We start from the raw sequence: 22,913 nt of genomic DNA, 5'->3' as shown, positions 1-22,913 counted from the left end.
CTTAATGAGTCAATATGTATTTCATATCCATTAAGTTGCATTGTGGAAAAAGAGTGTGTGGAAATATTGTGTTGCTAGATGTAGCACACCATTCCCCATGATTAGACAGGTTTGTCTTACTCTACACATTCTCATGAACATTTCCTACACTGCTGTGGAATATTCAATAGTTTATGAGCTATTAGGTAATATGTATTCCATATTCAGTCATTGGCATTGTCTGTATTTTACCTTTGGAACGTGTTTTATCACCCACTTTTTATCGAAATTACTCTTAAATATGATCGTATTTGAATTGTTGTCAATGTTTAGAGAGGTACATGTTCTCAAACAATTAATAAACTCAATTTATCTCAGTTTTTAAGTAATTCGTTGGTCTCTTTTATTTATTTTTTATTCCAGATTTTCTTGACCCGGAAGTGTTTTTTTAATGTTGCTCACAAGACGCTGATCAAGAGATGCCGTTTCAAATCAAAGATTTGTTTCAAGGCGTGCAATTAAAAGAAAGGTTCAGTCCGTTTCCACTGTACGGTCTGTTTTGTGTAGGCTACACCTCCGCGTTTTGATAACTGTAAATATATATTACAAGGTGACAAGGTGATTTTTATATTGGCTAAATATAAGTGTGTGTATATATATATATATATATATATATATATATATATATATATATATGTTTTGGTAGATTTAATTGAGGCAAATATATTGAAAGAGGTCATCTTGATCTGACGAGATTTACACCGTTACCAAAACGTCAAGCCGGGGAAACGAAAGCAGTTCTAATATTCCGCATGTGATAACAGTAATGAATGGTCAAATGAGAAATCACCTAAAATCACATTTTGCCCATAAGATTATTACATGTTATGTTAATTTCATCTACACAAACATAGAATCGAGAATCCATTCAAGAATGGAAGTTAATGAAAGATAGTCATCAAAAGAAATACACTTTCATCTGTTTCAGAATTCATGTATACAGTATATTTTAACTGATATTTCACATCAATATTTGAAGAACCATATGCACTTATGGCACATTTGTTTGGACAACATATTTGCAAAAGGAAAACAAAATGTGTTAATCCTTAGAAAAATTGCCAAATTCAGTTCTTAAACCAGTAGCATTCTGGTTTAATCAACTGTTATTAGTTATCCTTAGCAACAGCCAAATGTAAGCCCAGATATTGTTTTGCACAGGAAGCAAATGACAGGAAATTCAACAATGTAATAAATGGAAACATATAACATTCAAGCTATGCCAACTGAAGGGAAGTAAATTACAAATGTTTACATTATGTATTATGAAGCCTTCAACTGACAATTAATAGTGATTGTGGCAATGAAAGAAATAGGAAAAGAAATTAAAACATTTGAGCGGGTATGTCTTAAAGGAATGGAATTCACGTTTTCTGTTATTTCCTTCTTAATATATGCTGATTTGCTGTGTTTGGTAGTTTTTTTATATAAACCATTTATTACGATTGTGTTGATTAAATACGTACTGCATTACAGAAAATATATTTATGATGAAATGCAGTGGCAGCCAAAGTGTCTAAAGAGCGGCTGCTCTGAGGTCATGCTGTTGCAGCTCATACAGGTGATAATTTTCTTTTTTTGCTGAGGCGTGAAGGCAACCCTCTCTGACATCCATACCTCCCACCCAGGACACGGCTAAGCCAATTTACACCATTATACAGGACATATTGCCCTCATCCTTATGATCCCTCGGATCCACAATTTCCTGAAGTTATTCAACTGATAAATTAGTTCACATGATTGCATTGACGTCTTAATGTAAATGTACAAGTGGGTTACACACGTAATACAGGATGTATATAGTAATAAAAACAAGAACAGCGAGACTATAATTAAGAGTACTTCGTTCGGCTACAAATTAAGAGGGTGTCACTTTGACTTCAAGGCCAGATTGTGGGGGAATACTGTAGCTTTATAAAGGCACGTTAAACACAATGCACATCCCAATAACGTCACTGCAGTCAGTCCTCTTGGCATCCTGACAATGTCACAGAGTGTTTCTCAAAACACAGATTTGAAAAATATATCTGATCACGCCATGTGACCGTTAGCTTTGAAGTTCTCGACCTCTTGAATCAGAGGTTACAGGTCAGAGGTCAAAGTGGTGGTCTATCTCGTTTCAGTATGTGTGGGGACGAATCTCGTTGCCTCGGATGAGATGCTGGGAGCTTGTCAATTTTGGCTCTGCGTCGCAGGTCTGTGGACAGATTCTCCTCCTCTTTGACTATAACTTCACTTAAAACCTGCAGGACAGACAAGGTAAAAAAAACAAAACAATGCAACGCGTATATTAATTGACTCTGGAAAGTTAACTTTAAATGATGTACATATTTAAAAAAACAACTATTTAATGTTACGTGGTTAACATGACAAGCCACAATATGTACTATATGTGTACTATAATACACAAATATAGTTTTGAAACAAAAAAACACAGAACATTCATGCATGGTTCCTTGAGGTGTCTGTCCCTAGGTCAATTGATCAAAGTCAACCAGTATCATGTACTTTCAACAAGCTATTAACCTTTCTGTGAAGTTGTTTAGAAATGGTGTTGCATAGTAATACCAGACGTTCTACAATGACAGATAACGAGGTACTGATCGACTGATAGAAATCCTGGAAGAGGCGAGTCTCACTTGGTTCTCAGCCAGGGCCTCCTTGGCCATGTAGTGCTCCCTCTTAATTTTGATCTCCACCTCCTCAGGTATATCAGGGACCATTAAGTCAATCAAACGGCCAATGAAGAACACGACATGCTGATTACAGGGAGAGGGGAAGACAAGAGAGCTGATATATAACTATTGGAAAGGGATACAGCGCCAACACAGAGTATATACATATGGAAAACACGCCCGTAAGGCTGCTCAGATAAGGATGCATATATCCTTGCATATAGTTTGCATGCGGTAACTTCCTCAAGGCTTCCTCACCAAACATGTGAGGTCTTTTTGCCTTAAATCTTATATTCAGTAAATGACAGGTGTGTTCAACTGGATTTAAATCTGGAGATTGATTGGCCAGTCAAGAACTTTCGAATTTCATCCCAGTTCTTTCTGTGATCCACACTTTTCTCTCGCCATCACAACTGTCCCAATAATTAGGGAAGACATTGTACAAACACACGTTCATCAAACATTTGAATTACAACTGTATTAAAAAGATGTCTGCATAATCTCAACTCCGCGGAACATACCTCAAAAACAATGACAAAGGCCAACCTGCAAGCCAGAAGGTGGAAGAACTCCGGTCGATAATGTCCATGTTGGTCCCTGAATCCTCGATATCTAACACAATCGCAAAGAAGCAATTCACTGCAATGCCGTTTGTGAAAGAAAAGAGGAATAAAAAAGAAACAGCCTTCATCAAATGCACAAATCACGGTTGATAATGGCTGTGGCTCTACCTGCATTGTGTGTGGTTAGCATTATAGCTGCTTGGGGAAGTAGCCAGTGTGAAGTTGACATAACCCTCAAGTGTCCCTTCATTATTGTAGCGGTAGTAGAGGCGAGGCAGGAAGTCAGTCGTAAAAGCTATCAGGAAGGCCTGGTGGAAAGGCCGGAGTGTGCATTAAATACAACACCACGCGCTCTGGCGTAGGCACAAATGCATGCACACACACAAACACACTCACACACACAGACACACACACACACACAAACACACACACAAACACACTCACACACACACTCACACACACACACACACACACAAAAACACACACACAAACACACTCACACACACACACACACACAGACACACACACTTACATTACTAATCACAGCTACTTGGGTGATGACTTGCAGAATGTCCATCCATATCCCAATGTCCTTTGCCCGCTCCACAACAGGTCGTCTGTACTGGCAGACAAACTTCTGCGCGTCCAGGCGCACTTCAACCCAGTTATTGATCAGGGCGAACAGCGGAGCCAGGGGACAGGCCGCCACGAAGATGGTGATGAAGCCAAACTGCAACACTGCAAAGAAAAAATGTCACGGTCGCTTTTCTGTTTGTGTTAGAATGTTTTTGATGCCGCCTAAGGGCGGTTTTAATTTTGCTGTGATATAAGGTAGAGACGAAGGCTAGTGATGGGCTGTTGGGTTATCTGCAGATTAGTCAATAAAGATGATCTCTCTGCACTGTGTAAATGCATCATTCTGAATTCACACTTTGAATTTGATGCCAGCAACAGAGTCTGTGTAAAGAAAAGCTGTGTAATGCTAAAAAATCTCAACCTGGTGGAATATCACACAACTAATTAGGTCAATTGGCAACAGGTCAGTAATATGACTGGGTATTAAAAGATCATTCCAGAGAGGATGAGTCTGTCAGAAGTGAGAATGGGGAGGGGTTCACCACTCTGTGAAAGACTGCGTGGGCAAATAGTGCAGCAATTTAAGAATAATGCTTCTCAACGTAAAATTGCACATCATCTACGGTACATGAAATCATTAAAAGATTCAGAGAATCCGTAGAAATCTCTGTATGCAAGGGACAAGGCCAAAAACCAATATTGGATGGCCGTGATATTCGGGCCCTCAGACGGCACTGCATTAAAAACAGACACGATTCTGTAGTGGACATCACTGCATGGGCTCAGGAACACTTCTGAAAACCATTGTCTGTGAACACAGAACATTGCTGCATCCACAAATGCAAGTTAAAGCATTTGTGGATGCAAAGAAGAAACCATATATAAACAAGATCCAGAACTGCCGCTGCCTCCTCTGGGCCCAAGCTCATTTAAGATCAAAATACGAATCAAAATTCTAAACTGGCCTGCCTGCAGTCCAGACCGGTCACCCATTGAAAACATTTGGCGCATTATGAGACCCCAAACATTTGAGCAGCGGAAATCCAATATCAAACAGGAATAAGAATATATTTCACTTTCAAAACTATATCAATTGGTCTCCTCAGTTCCCAAACGCTTACAGAGTATTTTTAAAAGAAGAGGTGATGCATCTCAGTGGTTAACATGCCCCTGCCCCTGTCCCACCTTTTATCATGGCAGGTTTATTCCAGATCACTCGGAGACCCACATTATTTGACTAATTGTTTCAAAGCGGTGTGGCCGCCAGCGGACGAGGCCCTAGTAGGTGTGAGCACTGGAATACTCACCCATTTCCAGGTACTCATCGAACAGCCCCTCACACACCAGAAGCTCATAGTCTGTTTCCCAGGGTGCAGCGTCATCCACCTGTCCCTTCCTTTCCACCTCTTCATCCTCTGTTTTCACCGTGGGACGGAGCTGGCGCCTCTGCCACCATGACTTCATTTTTCTAAGAAGAGACAAAAGCAGAGTTTCCCTTAAAAGGTGCATTAGCAGGGCATTCGTTTTTTAATGTGGTCTAGATTAGCGGTTCCAATCCAGGACCTTAGAGTTACTTGGCCTCGCTACAGGAGATACACGAGAAGACTCGTGAGACCATAGGCTTACTGGTAAATTAAACATGAGGGGGTACTTCAGGATTATTCTGTGCAAGTCAAAACTCAGTAGGTGGTGAAGGTTAATAAAACAGCTTGGGAACCACTAGACAATAACTAGAACATACTTGTCGTTAATCAAGCATTTTCATGTAATTGTATTTAGATGTAAACCAATTTTCATGTAATTGTATTTAGATGTAAACCAATTTTCATGTAATTGTATTTACATCTAAAACTGTTTGGGTCAAACTGTAGGATTTCAGACTCACGGGACGATAAATTCCTGGATGTTGTTGATGAGCTGTTTGCCCACCATGATTACCAACAGTTCCTGGGCCAGTTCAATGAGACAGCCACCAGCACCACACTAAAAACAACAATACACACTTATAGATTATAAACATGTGTACACTCACACACACACGTTGGATAAAGACAGTGAAGGTACGAGCGCGTACATCCCAGCATCAGTAAACATAATTGCTTCAGTAATTAGGACGATACTCACGTCCTCATTTCGTATTCCCAGTAATGTGTAATAGTTGCCTGGGAATCCGACAAACCTGCAAAACAGAATGGTTCCCTGAAGATATGTCATGATTATATATTTACAGTGCCCACGAGAATTATCGGCACCCTAGGTAGATATGAGCAAAAAAGGGCTGTGATGTCATTGTTCATCCTCTTGATCTTACACTATAAATTGTGTGAAACATAGGAATCTTAAATCAAGCTGATAAACAACAATTACATTGTTAAACAGCCATATTTATTCATATTATTAACCCAGGGTGCCAATATTTCTAGAGGGCACTGTATTTTACTGTTAGGAACTGTATAACCAGCTGGAATGAACAGCACATTTCCACATTGAAGGCTCATTTGTGCCTTGAAGTTGTTTTGTCTACTCACCTGCCTTTGAAAAAGGCAATGTAAACCGGGGAGGAGTAGAAGTTGACAAATTGGAAGATAAAGACCTTGAGAATAAACATGTCCTCATATTTGGTCTGTGTGCGGTGCATCTCTGGCAATGTCAGAAAACAAACAGAAAGAGCAAACATTGGCTTTTTTATCATAACTTTCCCTTCCGCCTGTCACCTCATAGACGAGGGCTGGACTTTCTGACTCACCCCAGTGCGTAAGGAAATGGGCCAGGTAGATGTAGACACGAGACAGCATAAGGATCACCAGCAGGTTCAGCACCGACCCAGAGAGACTGGCGATCCGCCCCGCCTGTCCAGATACGGACAGTAAAAAAGTTCATTTTTAGTTAGTGAATTGAGAATTCTGCTCATTAAAAGGTACACTGTAAAAGAACAAGACACAGTAGCGTACTGACACTATGAAATACAGTTCACCTAAACTAAGCTATCTGGTGTATGAAAGGGTTTTAGAAAATGTTATGAAATGTTATGAAATGTTATTACGGACCAGACGTTGCCTCATAGAATCACATCATGGAAGTGGACGAGGCAACGACAGATGATTCAACCCCTAACCTTAAAATGGTAAATTGAATGGACTTGATTCGATTGGTACCCCTGAATTAAATACTGTGTGCACCTCATCTCTACCAAGGAGGCCAATCATTCTGTAGGTCACAGTATATGCAAAGTATATACAATAGAATACTGGTAAAATTTTATAACGTGCATTGCCATTTAAAAAGCTTCCTACAAATATTTGAAGCAAAACTATTGGGAACTATTACGCAACGATGGAAGGTTTTTGATCTAAAAGGGGGACTCACAGAGAAGATCAAGAAGGCGTTGTTGGATTTGTAGATGATGATGCTCAGAATCACTCTATAAAGGATGATCGCGATGACAAACATCAGCACTACGGACACCTGTGAGGGACAAAACGCAACGGCCACTGAGTTCTAGGGGTTTTAAGGGATTCCTGATTAGTTAACATCATTCATTATTCAATAGTCAATGTCGTCATTAGTTCACGTACAAGACTCGACTCAATCCTGGAGGAAATTAGTGTGCACACTTTTGTTTCAGTCCAGCACTGACATACCTTATCAGACTATTCAAGCGATTGCAAAGAAGTAGTTTATTCACAAGTGGCAGTGCTGTGGTGGAACAAGAGAACACGCACCATTCCCCAGGGCCAGGACCAAAAACGCCTGTCCTGCCACACCTTACCATGATCACAATGACCATACTGCTAGTCAGGGTGCGCCGGAAGCGGCGTTTCTCCGGGAAGTAAGGCTCCTCGGCGCCCGTCACAGGGTTCCGCATGGTCAGTGGTGCCAACGCGGTGAACTCTGGCCTGGGGCGCTCCTGGTGATGATTGGCGACAAAGGGAACAATGTTTCTCAAAGCTCCAAAAGCTCACTGACGGAAAATCTGAAATTAGGCCCGGTTGTACATGCCTGAACAACGCACTGGGCTTTGCAGAAATATTCTGTACGGGCTTTGCACCCGTACCGTACCGCACCTCTATTTCCTGAAACTCTGAACAGTCCCATCGGTGAGTCAGCACAGCGTTGGAGCGCTTCCAGTACTCCAGGAAAGTGACAGCCCATAGAGCCATGAAGATACTGAAGAACACCGTCCCGCCATTGTCAAACAACAGCCCTACCTGTGAAGACAGGACGGCCATGCGATGTTTACAGTAATGACAAGGCATGGGCAGTGGACAAAATGTTTACATAATGTTCAGTTACGATGTCGTGCACATGCACTCGCAAATGAACATGCGAAACACAAACACACACCTTAAAGGTTTTGCAGATGCTTGATAAGTTCCAGTAGGTGCATATATTACATAGAGGACACATGACATACTCATTCCCACTCTGACATATCTCCTGCCTGTGGGACAGAAGAAAGACATGCAGAAAAAGGTTATGTGATGTACTACCAGTGCAAAAGCATTTTAAACCCAAACCTGGCCACTACTTGTACACATGTTTGAGGTGACTGTAATTTTCAACACCGGAGAAAACCGGTGTTAGAAAGTTGCTCAACAAACGAGCTGTGTGGTGAGGGCCAATTCACACACACTCACACGGGACGTAAACTAAGGAAAACAGTGAGCCGGCAGTCAAGGAATGTTTGGTGGAAATAATGAATTGTAACAAAAAAAAAAAGAATTTTTTTTTATAACCAAACCCGAAACGTAAATGACCACAAACACCACTAATCTCACAGCACTAACTCATGCTCTTGTTACTTTAGGCAGAGAACGAAGAAGAATGGGACTATACAGCCATTCCGCCATTGTTTTGGGAATGTGAGTTGGCCGGCCTCACACTTACGCGGGGGTATCATTGACCATCTGCCAGATCCCAAACAGGAAGACCACGGTCCCGACCACAGCTGCTGGGAGCAGCCAGCCCGTGTAGAACCCTACAGGGAAGAAACCGCAAGTTAGCGGAGACTAATGTCATCACGCGATGTGTGTTTGATGTTTTATTTGATGTAAGTCTTATGATGATCTGTTTTGCCAAGTATGTCGGTTCTTTGATGTAGAGGAAATTAGCACATTTCTCCGAAGAGGATATTTACAAATACCAAGCCAAGGCAGTGTTCACACGTTGTCCCTCCACTAACGATGCAACGCCCTCACTAGGCCAATTAGCGTACTGTTCAAAGGCTGGTTCTCTATGATAAGACGTAAAGAGGAAGGATATAGTCCCTCCGGAATTCCATTCAAGACAACAAGACACTGTCAGCGTGAATGTGTACCCAGCCAGGCAAAGTAGAGGGCTATCTTCTCCCCATAGTACTCTCGGATGTGATCCAATGGCTGGTATTTGTACCAGCAGGCCCAGCGAGCCCAGTACCGGTGGAGGATCTGGCGCAGGCTCAGGGCCTTGGGGTCCACCGAGCCATCCTTCGGCATCTCAAATGGACCCTGCAGGGCGTGCCAAGACAGAGGCAGGGTTTGTTAGCGGTTCAGCCTCGGGGTTACGTACAGTCCGAAGGCACAGTGCCTTTGTGACTCGACACTTAGTAACAAAAGACAACATTTGCATCATGTGAACGACAATATTATTATGACTGTTATGACGTGCCTACCTGCGAACAGTAACAGATATTCCTTTGTAGGTTACAATAACATTCTACCGTTTGTTTTGCCATCAGCGCAAAAGAAAAGGACAATGTCAAATGCTTAATATGAATGAAATGAGATTGACAGTTCTTCATCAGATTATCCCCAGGTGTGTGGGAGCAAAGTATTGAACTCATGTGCACATACAGACAAAGACATTTGGACGCCACAAATAGAAGACATCACATCCGCCACGAATAGAAGACATTGTGCAGGCTACTTTTAGGTCTGTTCTAGATTATGGGGGTATTTTCTACACGCATGCTATGGCATCCACACTTACACCACCTGCAGAACTCAACCCTGTGTTTAATATTAAAATGTGTTTTGGACTTTGCTCTCCATGAGACAAAAACAACTTGCTGTCATGTGTGTCTGTGAAGCACTTCTGAATAAACAACCTTCTTATTTATCATCACTTATCAACATTAGAATTATGACTCATAAAACCAGATCTCAGGTTTCCACAGAGTTGGCTTTGACTGCCTTTTCCTGTTACACTCCTTGCTTATGAAACACCCTGCAAACTAAAACCAACCTTTGGGACTCGTGCATGCACATTTTAAACATTAATTGGAGGATCATTTTTTGTGCTGCTTGTAACTGCTTTGGGTAACGCAAGTTATGGGGCTATCATAATAACCTCTGTGTAAATGTAAAAAATCTGCAGCTGTATTTATTTTGTGTTAAATTTGACCGTTTTTGTTTTGTCTGTTTTGTGTTATTTCTTAATCACTGGACCTAAACTGTATGTGTAATGTATGTGTCATGTATATGCAGGGCCCAGCTGTAAAACAGACCTTGGTCTCTGTCTGTGTTCCTTGTTGAAATAAAAGTATAATAAGCGTCATGTATATTTTTTCATTTAAATTGACTAGTCTCAATCCCTTCAGAATTGTGGTCACGTGAGATAAATTAACCTTGCAAATTAAAAATCAGTAAAAAAATGTATAGCCTTGTATGTTTGTATTTCTTGTATTTCTTCCTAGAAAACTATGTGCACTATCTGATCAAACACACATTTACAATCTGGGTGCATGCTAAAATCATTTTCAAAACCTGCACTCTGGAATTAAAGGGGCAATCTGGAATAGGCACAAGCTTGATGTCATTGTGAAAACATTTTATTATTTTTTTAAAAATTAGATCCAAATGTGAATGGTTCATTGAATTTAGCCTTCAGGAAACTTGGCCCTAGTTTGCCATTTCATATTTTATTTCCTTTGAATGTATTAATGGTATCACAACCCTTGGATATTTTTGAATAATAATAATTATAGTATAATAATAATAATTATAATAATAATTATAAAATTATATAAGTCTTAACATAATGATTTCTATTACCTTTCTATTTAACCCCCAAACCAGAGGTTGGGCAGTTAGGTGTTACAGGTACAAACATACATACAAACAAACATACACACATACATACAGACATACATACCTACAGTGGGGAGAACAAGTATTTGATACACTGCCCGATTTAGCAGGTTTTCCCACTTACAAAGCATGTAGAAGTCTGTAATTTTTATCATAGGTACACTTTGTGTGACGGAATCTAAAACAAAAATCCAGAAAATCACATTGTATGATTTTTACGGAATTAATTAGCATTTTATTGCTGATAAAATTCTGATTGATTGACCGCTTCTGTGGAACAAACTGAGATTAGGAGAACTCCCTTTAAGAGTGTGCTCCTAATCTCAGCTCATTACCTGTATAAAAGACACCGGAGTGACGTGATGAGGGGACGGACAGCCCCGTCATCTCCCGCTTTTCCTGGTTTTCTTTTCATCCATGAACACATCCCGGACTTGTCATGTGTCTCGTCTTTGATTATCACTCACACCAGGTCCCAATTCGGTCATTAGTATGTGTTTAAATGTTGCTCCTCTGCTCCCCTCTTTTGTCGGCCATTGCTCCATGTTTCCTTGTGTGTTCGTCTGTGGTGAGTTACGTTTTGGTGCCTAGCCAGCCCTTTTGTTTTCCTTTCATGTGTTAAGTGCGCGGTGTTATTTTTAAGTAAAGATTCAACATGGACTGCCACTCTGCCTGCGCCTGGTTCCTCTCCACCACTACACATTTGTGACAGCGGGAGACAGAAATCTTTCTGATTGAGAGGGGATCAAATACTTATTTCACTCATTAAAATGCTAATCAATTTATAACATTTTTGACTTGAGTTTTTCTGGATTTTTTTGTTTTGTTATTCCGTCTCTCACTATTCAAATAAACCTACAATTAAAAATATAGACTGATCATTTCTTTTGTCAGTGGGCAAACGTACAAAATCAGCAGGGGATCAAATACCTTTTTCCCTCACTGTACATACATAATGTAAATACATACATACATACATAAATACATATTTGATGTAGCCTACTGTAGAAAATATACATGCAATAAATACACAATGCAAATAATATACATTCTATAGAGACATGTATCAATGCACACATACTGTACATACTGTAAATAATATATGTACATACTTAGATATAAACATATCAACTTGATATTGTGGATACTGACCTCATGCAGGGGGTAGGCAGCAGTGAAAGCCTTCTCACTGAGTAGCCTGTCGATTCCCACCTCTCCTCGTTCTAATGAACCGTACGGCGTCCGGGCCAAAATCTCGTACAGCTAGTTAGGGCAACGGAATGAGCAGTAGTTCGAACTTAGGAAATAATAATAATTACAGGAAGTGTGTTCATCACATGTTCAGTATGACTTCTTCAACGTATGGAGGTTCTGTATTACATTACTCTGCAATCATTTAACACAAAGTAAGCAAAACTAGTATTTAAATGCAAGGCCACAGTGCAGTTGTCCCTGAGTTCACCCCACTGGACTGCATTTTTCTTGTTGTTGATTGTTCTTGCAAATCCTTTGCTTTTAAAGTTTTTTCGTTATGCTGCCTTAACGAACACTTAGCTCAGATGGAAGGAGTGATAGCTGTGTGACAGAAAGTGAATGCATGGCTCTGTTTCCTAAGCTCTCATGGTCCAATGAGGTTTTCAAAACATTTATTTGCAGATCAAATCAACTTGAAACTCACTACTTGATGTCTTTGGGTTGTCTTGAAGAATGTTTCCTTATTCTCACTGCCCAGAAACCTGAAACACATAGGTGAGCAGATATACAACAAGCTCTGAGAACAGAAAGCATCCACACAAGTTGTAAGGGGCATTCTAGTGTTACTACATGCATGTTTATACCTAAAAACTGCTGATTCCTGCTTTAAATATTGGATATGCTATTGGATATACTGTCACACCTTTTAAAATGAACCCCTTCAGTTAGTTCTAATCACGGAAACGTGTTCAAGGATTAGACGTGGTTTGAAACAAAGCAGCAGAGTAGCCACGTCGTTTACCTCTCCAGCTTGTTGGTGCGAAACTGGCAGGTGTAGTAGTCAGGGGGCAGGTTGGGCACATCCTGGCTCATGATGTTTGGTATTTTGGTTTTCTCCAGCATCTTCTCTGACCAGTTGAAGTTTGGTGTGGTGACCACCTAGGGTGCATTCAGTAACATTCTGTCATGTGCCACTTCTTTAGGTTTTGTTAAAAGCTTGGAAACCAAGACGCTGTCCAGGTGGAGCGTCGCCAGTTTACTGAAATATAATGTAGTAACTGAAAATTGCTCCCATAGACTTGTTTAATGGTAATAATAATGATATTACATTATATTTATATAGTGCTTTTCAAGGACCCAAAGACGCTGTATAAAATTAACAGGAACAGAAACAAACAAAAAACAAAAACAAAACATTCAGTGAGAAAAGAAAGAAAATTGAGAGAATGGAATTGGGCATGGCTAGGGGTAGGCGATTTTGAACAGATGAGTCTTGAGGCGTTGCTGGAAGATGGGGACAGTCTCAGAGTCACGGATGGTTTTGGGGAGAGAGTTCCAGATCCTGGGAGCAACCCATGAAAATGCCCTGTCACCAAAGCCTTTGAGCTTGGATTTGGGGATTATGAGGTGGCCTGCAGTACTGGAACAGAGTGTGTAGGTTGATATGGAAAAAGGTTATGGATATGGAAGAAGGTTATGGATATGGAAGAAGGTTATGGATATGGAAGAAGGTTATAGATATAGAAGAAGGTTATGGATATGGAAGAAGAAGGTTATGGATATGGAAGAAGAAGGTTATGGATATGGAAGAAGAAGGTTATGGATATGGAAGAAGGTTTAGGGGTCCAAGTCTTGGGAGTCTGTTCGTGTGCACCCACTGTGTACCTTCACCTGTTCTAATTAACAGACCTATGCTCAAACCCATTAAGCCCATTTTTTTCTATGGGAATATTTTCTATGTTGACTGAATTCAAAACTAAATTGACTCCAACACCAACAGTTCAAATCTCTCAACATGTGAGAGGAGAATGGGAGGAGAGTGGGAGGAGAATGGGAGGAGAGTGGGAGGAGAATGGGAGGAGAGTGGGAGGAGAATGGGAGGAGAGTGGGAACATGAAAAATGAGATAACAGTCTTACTGACCTGCAGAGGAACTTGAAGACTGATCTCTTCTGCATAGTAACAAAGGACACTCCAGGGGGCGCTCAAGAGGACGTAAGTGATTTTCTTCTTAGCTTGAAGAACCTCCCTCTAGGGGAGTGTCAAGCGGGAAATTACTTGATTTGAATCCATGTTCAGCTGTTTAGATTGTTTATATTCCTACTGACGCTAGATAATACGGTAACCAGATAGTAAAAAACCAACAGGGTTAATTTCACATAATATATACCCTGATTGAGTACCGGCACTGCACGGTACATTGCCATGAAAAGGTATTTGTCCTCTTCCTGATTATGGATCCGGTTGTATCTCAAAGAAACCCAACCTGCATTCCCCAGCATTGACCACTTATCAAAGGTGGTCGCTGTAACTGTAGTGGGATGTTCAGGGGATGATTTGCATAAGGACCTGGAAGTCTTGTCTTCATTGAAAGAACCAAACATTTTGCTTTCTACCACAGAGAATTCTACAAGGCAAACTGCCAATGAGCTGAAATTAAAGTTCAGGGGACCGTTATGCAGCAAGACAATAATCCAAAATATTCAACCACATCTACATGAGAATGGCTGATAATCCATTTATTTCATGTTTGGGAATGGCGTAGTCAATTGTGATACCTAAACATAACCGAAGTGTTGTGATATGACCTGCAACGAGCATGTTCTTGCTCAAAAGTAACAGATGGCTCTGACTTAAAGCAGTTTTGCATAGAAGAGTGGGCCAAAATGCACAGAAGAGGGGGCCAACATTTTTCCAGGGCAAAGTGCGCAAAGCCTGTTATAGAGTGTAAGGTGTAAGGTCACATTTCCACAAAGTTACATACCAATGATCATTAAAGAAATGAAATTCATAAGTATCCAAAGCTATTTCCTAATTCATGTTCTCTGTATTTACTATTAGGTTTTGTTTAAAGACCTGAACACATTCAGTTAAACATTAAAATATAGAAACATTTAGACCATTTTAAAGGGGACACATACCTTCTCACAGCACTGTATAAGATAGCTTGTGGATTCAAGTACTTAATAGAATGGGATCATAAAACAACTTGGCTGACTAACTCTGTAAATATTGAACATATCTTCTTATAGCTCTCATCTAGGAGCACGCAGACTTACTGATGAACTATGACTGGTGTGGGATTAGCTCATCATGGTGAATTTGTCCTGTATTGGAACAGATTCTTTGTCCTAAATACATGACCTGACAACGAAGAACTCTGAGTGCTGGTCATTGGCTTCATAAAGGCTCAGAGGTTTTCCTGGTCTAATCAAATGTCCATGCAAAACTCAAGGCTCCAGTGTCTGGTACCTTAAACAACCCTAAATCCTTGCTCACCATTTCCTTGTTGATGCCATTTGCTTGGAGTCTGGACAAGAAGTCTTCTCTCCACTTCATGTGTGAGTCTTGAGAGGTGGGACTTGATTTGTCTTTCTCCAACGCACCATTCTTCAACCCAGCCAAACTCTCCTCCCAAACTAAGACAAAGTCTGTGGCACCCAGGTTTATACATGTTATACACAATCATGTGTTTTACCTCTATAATTGATGTGTTCAGACTCAGAGGTTCCTGGGCTGAAGCCCAGCTGATCTGTTACGAAATTACCAGCAGTTTTAGGGGCTGTTAATAAAACATGTCTCCACATGAAATCAAATGTTGATCAGTTATGTTGATAACCAATGACTGGATTCTATGTCACTGTTAACACATTATGGCCAAATTTTCTATCCCCCCAAAAGTGTGATTATGTGTGAAATGAGATGTACTCCATGCTGTTATAATACTGACAGGGAATATTTGCATATACAACTAATCCCAACTTTGTGGTTTCCAATTTGTAGGTACGACATTGTGTCATTTCTGCAAATTCCAAAAGGCACAGGAGAGGCAAGATAGGGACGTGTCCTCAAAGCCATGCTACTTCTTAATCAATCAATCAATCAAAATTTATTTATAAAGCGCTTTTTACAACAGCAGTTGTCACAAAGTGCTTTACAGAGACACCCGGCCTTAAACCCCAAGGAGCAAACAACAGTAGTGTTGAATTTCAGTGGCTAGGAAAAACTCCCTAAGAAGGTCGAATTTTAGGAAGAAACCTAGAGAGGACCCAGGCTCAGAGGGGTGACCAGTCCTCTTCTGGCTGTGCCGGGTGAGATATTAAGAGTCGAATTGGAATAATAAATAAATTTCTCTTGGCTAAATCCAGAGTATATTTGATTTTAGACTAGGTCAGAAGTATGACCAGGTGGACAAGGACAGGAACAGCAACGGTCCCCCCAAACCAGGTAATCCGCAGGTGTGGACCAGGACCTCATCTCCTTCTAAAATTTAAAATTGGAGGAAACTGAGAAAAGTTAGTAGTACATCCCTCATGTCCCCCAGCACAATAATATAGCAGCGTAACACCTTGGAAACTGAGACGGGGGGGTCCGGTGACACTGTGGCCCTACCCGGGGGAGGCCCCGGACAGGGCCCAACAGGCAGGAAATCAATCCAACCACATTGCCAGGCATCAACCAAAGGGACACCCACCAACCGCAACCCCCCCGAATGAAGGCCGAGTATTGCTAGTAGCGTACAGCCCAACTGCACAAGTGCGCAATAGAGAATCAACAACAAGCCAGTGACTCTTCCCCCGAAGGGCATTGGAGGGAGGGCATCCCAGTGGCGACGAGAGCCCACCTGGCAAGACAGCAAGGGTGGACAGTATCAAGCCTACTGGTCACCTTCACGCCCCCGGGCCAGGCTACACCTAATTATAAACCGTGCTGTAGAGATGAGTTTTTAGTAGACACTTGAAAGTTTGCACTGAGTTTGCATTTCTAACCTTAATTGGCAGATCATTCCACAGTAGTGGAGCTCTATGAGAAAAGGCCCTGCCGCCAATTGTTTGTTTAGAAATTCTAGGTACAATTAAAAGGCCTGCGTCTTGCGATCTAAGGTTACGTGTAGGTATATATGGCTGGATCATTTCAGCAAGGTAAGTAGGAGCAAGTCCATGTATTGATTTATAGGTTAAGAGTAAAACCTTAAAATCAGCCCTAACCCTAACAGGCAGCCAATGTAAGCATGCCAGGACAGGAGTAATGTGTTCAAATTTTTTTGTTCTAGTTAGGATTCTAGCAGCTGTGTGCAGCACTAATTGAAGTTTATTTATTAATTTGTCTGGATAACCAGAGATAAGAGCATTGCAGTAATCTAATCTAGAAGTAACGAAAGCATGGATTAATTTTTCTGCATCAGTTTTTGATAGGAAGTTTCTAATTTTTGCGATGTTTCGAAGATGAAAATAAGCAACTCTTGAGACATATTTTATATGTTCTTCAAAGGAGAGGTCAGGGTCAAGGGTAACGCCAAGGTTTTTTACAGTTTTTTGGGATACGACCATGCAGCCGTCGAGGTTCACAGTGAGATCTGCTAACAACGCTATTTGTTTTTTGGGTCCTAAAAGGAGCATTTCTGTTTTATTTGAGTTTAAGAGCAAGAAATTCTCTGTCATCCACTTCCTAATATCTGAAACGCATGCTTCCAAAATAGCTAATTTAGGGGCTTCTCCATGCTTCATTGAAATATATAACTGTGTGTCATCAGCATAACAGTGAAAGTTAATATTGTGATTTCGGATTACATCGCCCAGAGGGAGCATGTATAGTGAGAAAAGTAATGGGCCCAGAACCGAGCCTTGAGGAACTCCAAAGCATACCTTTGACTTGTCAGAGGATATGCCATCTTAACACACTTCTGGCTTAAACAAGAAGTCAGGCAAAACAAATAGGGAGAGACTATGCAGACAGTCACACAGGAGCAGAGTCACGATGAACAAATTTGGTAATTCATTTCAGTTAGCCAGTTTCAGTTGGCTAGTTTATGTTTGTGAAACTTCAGAGTCAAAGTCTTTCATTTTTCAAGTGCACCGAATAACATGAGTCATTCTGAACAATGAAATTATTTTGACATGGCACGCGACATCTACCTAGTATTTAAAAAAAAGAGCAAAAATAGTAATACAAAATACAAAATATATATAACAATAGTGACTAGAAGCAATTCCAAATACTGTGGAAAAGAAAATATGGATAGAAAACTTAAAAATATAAGTGTTGTAGTGCCTATAAATGGATACATTAAAATGTGCAAGAGCTTATGAGGTGTTCATGTGATCAATAGATCAGTGTTGCTGGTTGTTGAGCCTAATTTTCTGGGGGTAAAAATTGTTAGTGAGTTTGGATTTGCGTGTCCTGGTGCTCCAGTAGGCTAATGTCTGCAGACATTCAGGAGTAAGGTGTTCAGAATTATTTTGTTGTAAAACAATAAATTGAAGTAGACATGAATGCTGTAATTGCACATTTTCAATATTTTCAATGTGAAAATATAATAAATCTGTTTTAGCTATAGCTAGCGCACAGTCCTCAATGCCTACGGATGATTCTGGCTTCCTCTTTTACTGCCAATTACAGTGCACACCAAGTAGAAGTGAGACTGGTCTGTCCTGTTGGGTTGGATTGTAGAGCAAACACTTTAGCTTAACTACAGCCAGTAACATGCTGCCTTGTGGTCATTCAAGCAAAGGTGGAAAGCGCCATGACACAACACCGGTGTTAGCCGGCATGTCATATTATGTTGAATACCAGATGGTGACCAATACTACACGTTAATATTTATAACACGGCCATCGATCTAAACAGTCCTTTCGTTCATTAGTTTTAAATGGCGTCATGCTGCTGTATCTGCCAACTGGCAAACAAACTGGTTAGCTGGAAGAGCACATATTTTCCATGACTAAATCCAAATGTCATTATAATGCAAATACATATATAATTTTTTCATGACTTAAGACAATCTCTCTACAACCTGTTCCAACCATTTAAAAACTAAAACGTTTATCCAGCCCTTAATTATACTTACCGATGCGAGTGATGCCATCGCTGAACACATTTCTGTCCCCGGAGCTTACCTGAGAACAATAATATTAGGCCAATCAATGTATTAACTCAATGAATGATGCACCATCCACGTATACCAGTCGCTGTAATTTCCTCTCTAAATGCGCATCATTCGCCAAAGTTTAGTCAGTGGTTGTCAGAGATGTTATAAGACTCATTTCTCTGAGCATGTGAGCCAATTTTCATAAAAAATATTAAGATTCTGTATAATCCTATGTCTACTAAACACAAGTGACTCATGTAATTTTTTTTAAATCAGGCCAATGGTGCCTGAGATATTCCATGTGCTTTAGAAGGCAAATCACATGATGCAAGGGCCGATAAACATTTGTATGATCACATACATGCAAAGGCCCGATCCACTCTCTACTCACTCCCTTGTCGTGGATCAAAGGAGTCATTTAAAAAGAGTTCTACTAATCTTGGTTAACCCAGAAGTAAAATCTCCTACTTCCTTTTGGTTCAATCAGTCACTAATTAATGTCCTAAAACCATAACAGGAGACTAGCGTGGGCAGGTGACGACATTTTAAACACTAACATACACATGCACACACCTACGCACAACACACACATACTTGCACACGCACGCACACGCACAGACATAACAGAAAGTTGTCAAGAGGAGGCTGGAATGGATAGAGGGAACGGAGTGGGATCAAACAAACTAATAGTGTGTGATGTGGTCTGACTATCACCTGTCCTCCCTAATTAAGATGCCACAGGCCACCTGTAACACACACACACACTCACATACACACACACACACACACACACACACTCCATACTGTAGATGTGATTGTCTAAATAAATATCACAGTTCATTTTTCATGATTACCCCGGTGTCCATGCTCCCATAGTTTTGATCCGAGGTGTTAGTCATGGCGATGAGAGAGGTGATGTCATCTCCCTCCTTCCTTGAGTTCATCATGGTACCTCAGGTTTCCGGCTGCAGGCCTGCTCTCCCCTGTGTAGCCCTGGAGCACACGAAGTACCCACACGTCTCCGGGCATCATCAAGCTCCCAGAGCAGGCATGGTACCAGGAGACTCACTATGACCAGTGGTTCCTCTCGTAGCTAGCTAGTGGCTAAACAAATCTGTTGAGGGATGTCCCACATGCTATCCCACAGCAGTGTCTTTATGGAGACACTTTATATTTCCACCTTTTTATTTATGCAGTTGTTATTTGTTTGACTAAACGACAACCAACTATCATGACCACAGTCCTACCGCTACTCCTCCCACCAACACACTGTGTCAATGTCTGACAGGTTTCCTCTTACCAACACACTGTGTCAAAGTCTGACAGGTTTCCTCTTACCAACACACTGTGTCAAAGTCTGACAGGTTAGATCCTACCAACACACTGTGTCAACGTCTGACAGGGTAGATCCTAACAACACACTGATCCAACGTCTGACAGGTTTCACAAAATACCATCTTTGGGCCCTGAAGGCCTCAATCTAGTGAGGTCAATCTATTTACTTTTCTTTCTTTGGTAACTAAGCATGTAGATATATCAATACATTTTGCTGATGAGCCATCTCTGAATACTAGCCAATAAAATAAACTACTCAAAACGGAGACAAGAACTTTCCTAAGAATGTACGTTCTCAATCAGCTGCTTCATTTTCCTGGCACCAATGTATCATGATGTTACATAATACAAAAATATTGAGAAGCCCGTTTTTATTCTTAGACTCTTAACCAGCTCATCCGTTAGATTTTTTGAAGGCTTATCATCTTTGCAGATGCCCAGATATTTGTAAGGAGCACAAGCAATGTTGGCACCATCCAAATTAAACGTATTTAAAGATGCATTTTGGAGATTTTGTACAATACCAGCCTGTGGTTCAAACTGGGCACAGTCTTTTGTGTATTACATCATCCAACTGGGAACCATGTCAACATTTACCTATATGATGTGTTACAACCTAAAATGGGATATCAAACTATGGTAACTAGGTAATAAATAATATATAATAAAAGTAAAGCAGAAAAATGTTTGCTTATCACTGGGGCTCCAGAATGATGAACATATTTACATTATTTTTGTACAGAGGAAAGATGTTAGCTGAAAGTTATGTGTATTAGTCATGCTATATGCAATGGAATGCACTTCTAATTTAAGACCAAAACATATTCCACACCTGTTAACACATTATAATGTTCTCCTAATTATCCTGACTAAACACTTTCTGTGCCTCTCCCGAGTATGTACTTAACATGAAGTTCACGGACTCTTAGAACAACATAATTCATTCCTCATTCATTTACAATGTCAGCCCTTCTTTTTCTCCTTTTTCGAGCTCACCTGTGTTTCACTTTTACGTGGAGCTCTTGGGTTGGAATATTCACTCCATCACCATAACAACATTGTAGATGGAATCCTTGGTCGGCCTGGATCCCATAGGCAAGACAAGGATCTCCACAGCAGTCCTCAGTTGGTGTTCCCTCCAGACTAGGCCTCCTTTACACCTGTGGTGTCTCTCTAGAGGCGGTCACTGTAAGGTTACTCTACTGTGGTCAGTACTAACTGCCCTAGTTGCTACTGCTGGAGCTGCTGCAGGATGTGGCACTCATACCAACAAATCCTGGTCGGACAGATAAGACTTGACTGGAGGAGGAGGGGAAGAAAAGTTAACAAGTAATGGAGGCAGAGAGAGGAGGAGCCAAAGCATTGTTTGTTGTGAAGGTGGAGCTGCTTCCACTGTACTTCACCCCTACATCCCCATACACACACACATAACCGCACACATGCACGCACACACACACACACACACACACACACACATACAAAACTTTTCCTAATAGGTTCTACATTTATAAAAGCATGAAACAACATGCACTTCCTTACCCATTTGTCTCATACATAAGAGGTTTTTAAATGTTGTCGGGCCAAACTTAGACAGAAGGCCACATTCATATAACAGAAAATGTTTTCCTTACCCAAAGTCTATTTAAATTCAAAGAGTATTTGGACAGTCAAATGCTTTAACAGTACATTTGATGTTCCCTTTACTACAAAAAATTGCATTAAGATGTACTCCCTACATGAGACAACACGTACTGTAGTTTCTGTACCAACAAACAACAGGGTTTTTATGAAGAAATACTGACATTTGGATTGGTCATATTTGGATAGGTTTTGTTTAAACAGGCAAACAGTGATGTGTACAGGTCTAATATGACCTGTATATATAGCTATATTTTCCAACTCTTTTTACTATGTATGTATGACTGAGAACACATTTTCATTTCCTGTGTGTAGTGTTTTTGGAACATGAGGCTGCGGCAGAGCTAATGGACTATGAAGGCTTTAATTAAATAAACTTAGACAGGCAAAAACAACAAAACGGCAGGAACAAAGGCACAAGGCAGGTTGGCAGCAAAACGTGACGGCAGGCAAGACATCTCAACATGGGCTGAACAGAACTGGGCAGACTAAATAGGAAGCTAATGAAGGGAAATTGCAAACAGGAGAAAGCAATCAGAACAAAGGACTACATTCAGGAACAAAAGGCACAAACCAAACAGAACAAGACAGAACAGAACCTCACAGTACCCGCGGACACCCAAGACGCACAACAAAAGTAAAATGGGGCACCGATGTAGGCGGCGGCTTCTAACCCGGACAGAAGTTCCTGCCCCGGAGCAAAGCAGGACTTCAGCGCCGGGGAGCACTCTGCAACCGGGGCACGACTAGGGACGCCGAGACAGTCGTGCACCCACCGCCCCCACCACCCACCGTAAGCGTGGCAGGGTCTTCTCCGGGCGGAGGGCTGCAATGGCAAGCTAGCAGTCCCCGGGAGGGAGGTAATGCTCCTCAGGACGAGTGGGACCAGCTCATTGAGAGGCCTCTCTTGGTCTTCAAGTTGTCAAAGTAGCTCTGCTGGGTCGAGTTTTCGGTCGAGT

General features: G+C 41.0%; 1 protein-coding gene across 2 annotated transcripts; it reads right to left on the bottom strand.

The window, feature by feature from the left end:
* Positions 1-957: 957 nt before the first annotated feature.
* On the bottom strand, positions 958-21,728 carry ano7 (anoctamin 7). Of its 2 annotated transcripts, none has more exons than XM_020047004.2 (24): positions 21,313-21,728; positions 19,836-20,095; positions 18,961-19,009; positions 15,393-15,544; positions 14,037-14,144; positions 12,917-13,053; positions 12,599-12,656; positions 12,073-12,183; positions 9,171-9,339; positions 8,741-8,831; positions 8,198-8,294; positions 7,918-8,061; positions 7,623-7,760; positions 7,220-7,318; positions 6,600-6,702; positions 6,382-6,493; positions 5,978-6,032; positions 5,739-5,836; positions 5,161-5,321; positions 3,810-4,015; positions 3,446-3,585; positions 3,236-3,326; positions 2,679-2,798; positions 958-2,282 (listed from the first exon to the last, which is right to left on the bottom strand). In XM_020047004.2, the coding sequence occupies exons 2-24, from the start codon at positions 19,926-19,928 to the stop codon at positions 2,136-2,138; spliced, it is 2,679 nt and encodes an 892-aa protein (XP_019902563.1). In that variant the 5' UTR covers positions 19,929-20,095; positions 21,313-21,728; the 3' UTR covers positions 958-2,135. The 2 variants fall into 2 exon arrangements, with proteins under 2 accessions (XP_019902563.1, XP_010896823.1); XM_010898521.4 differs by having other exon boundaries at positions 19,836-19,974.
* Positions 21,729-22,913: the final 1,185 nt, after the last annotated feature.

Source organism: Esox lucius, chromosome 1 (genome assembly GCF_011004845.1).
Source record: "Esox lucius isolate fEsoLuc1 chromosome 1, fEsoLuc1.pri, whole genome shotgun sequence".
Taxonomy (NCBI): Eukaryota; Metazoa; Chordata; class Actinopteri; order Esociformes; family Esocidae; genus Esox; species Esox lucius.
This window is presented reverse-complemented; position numbering and strand designations above follow the sequence as displayed.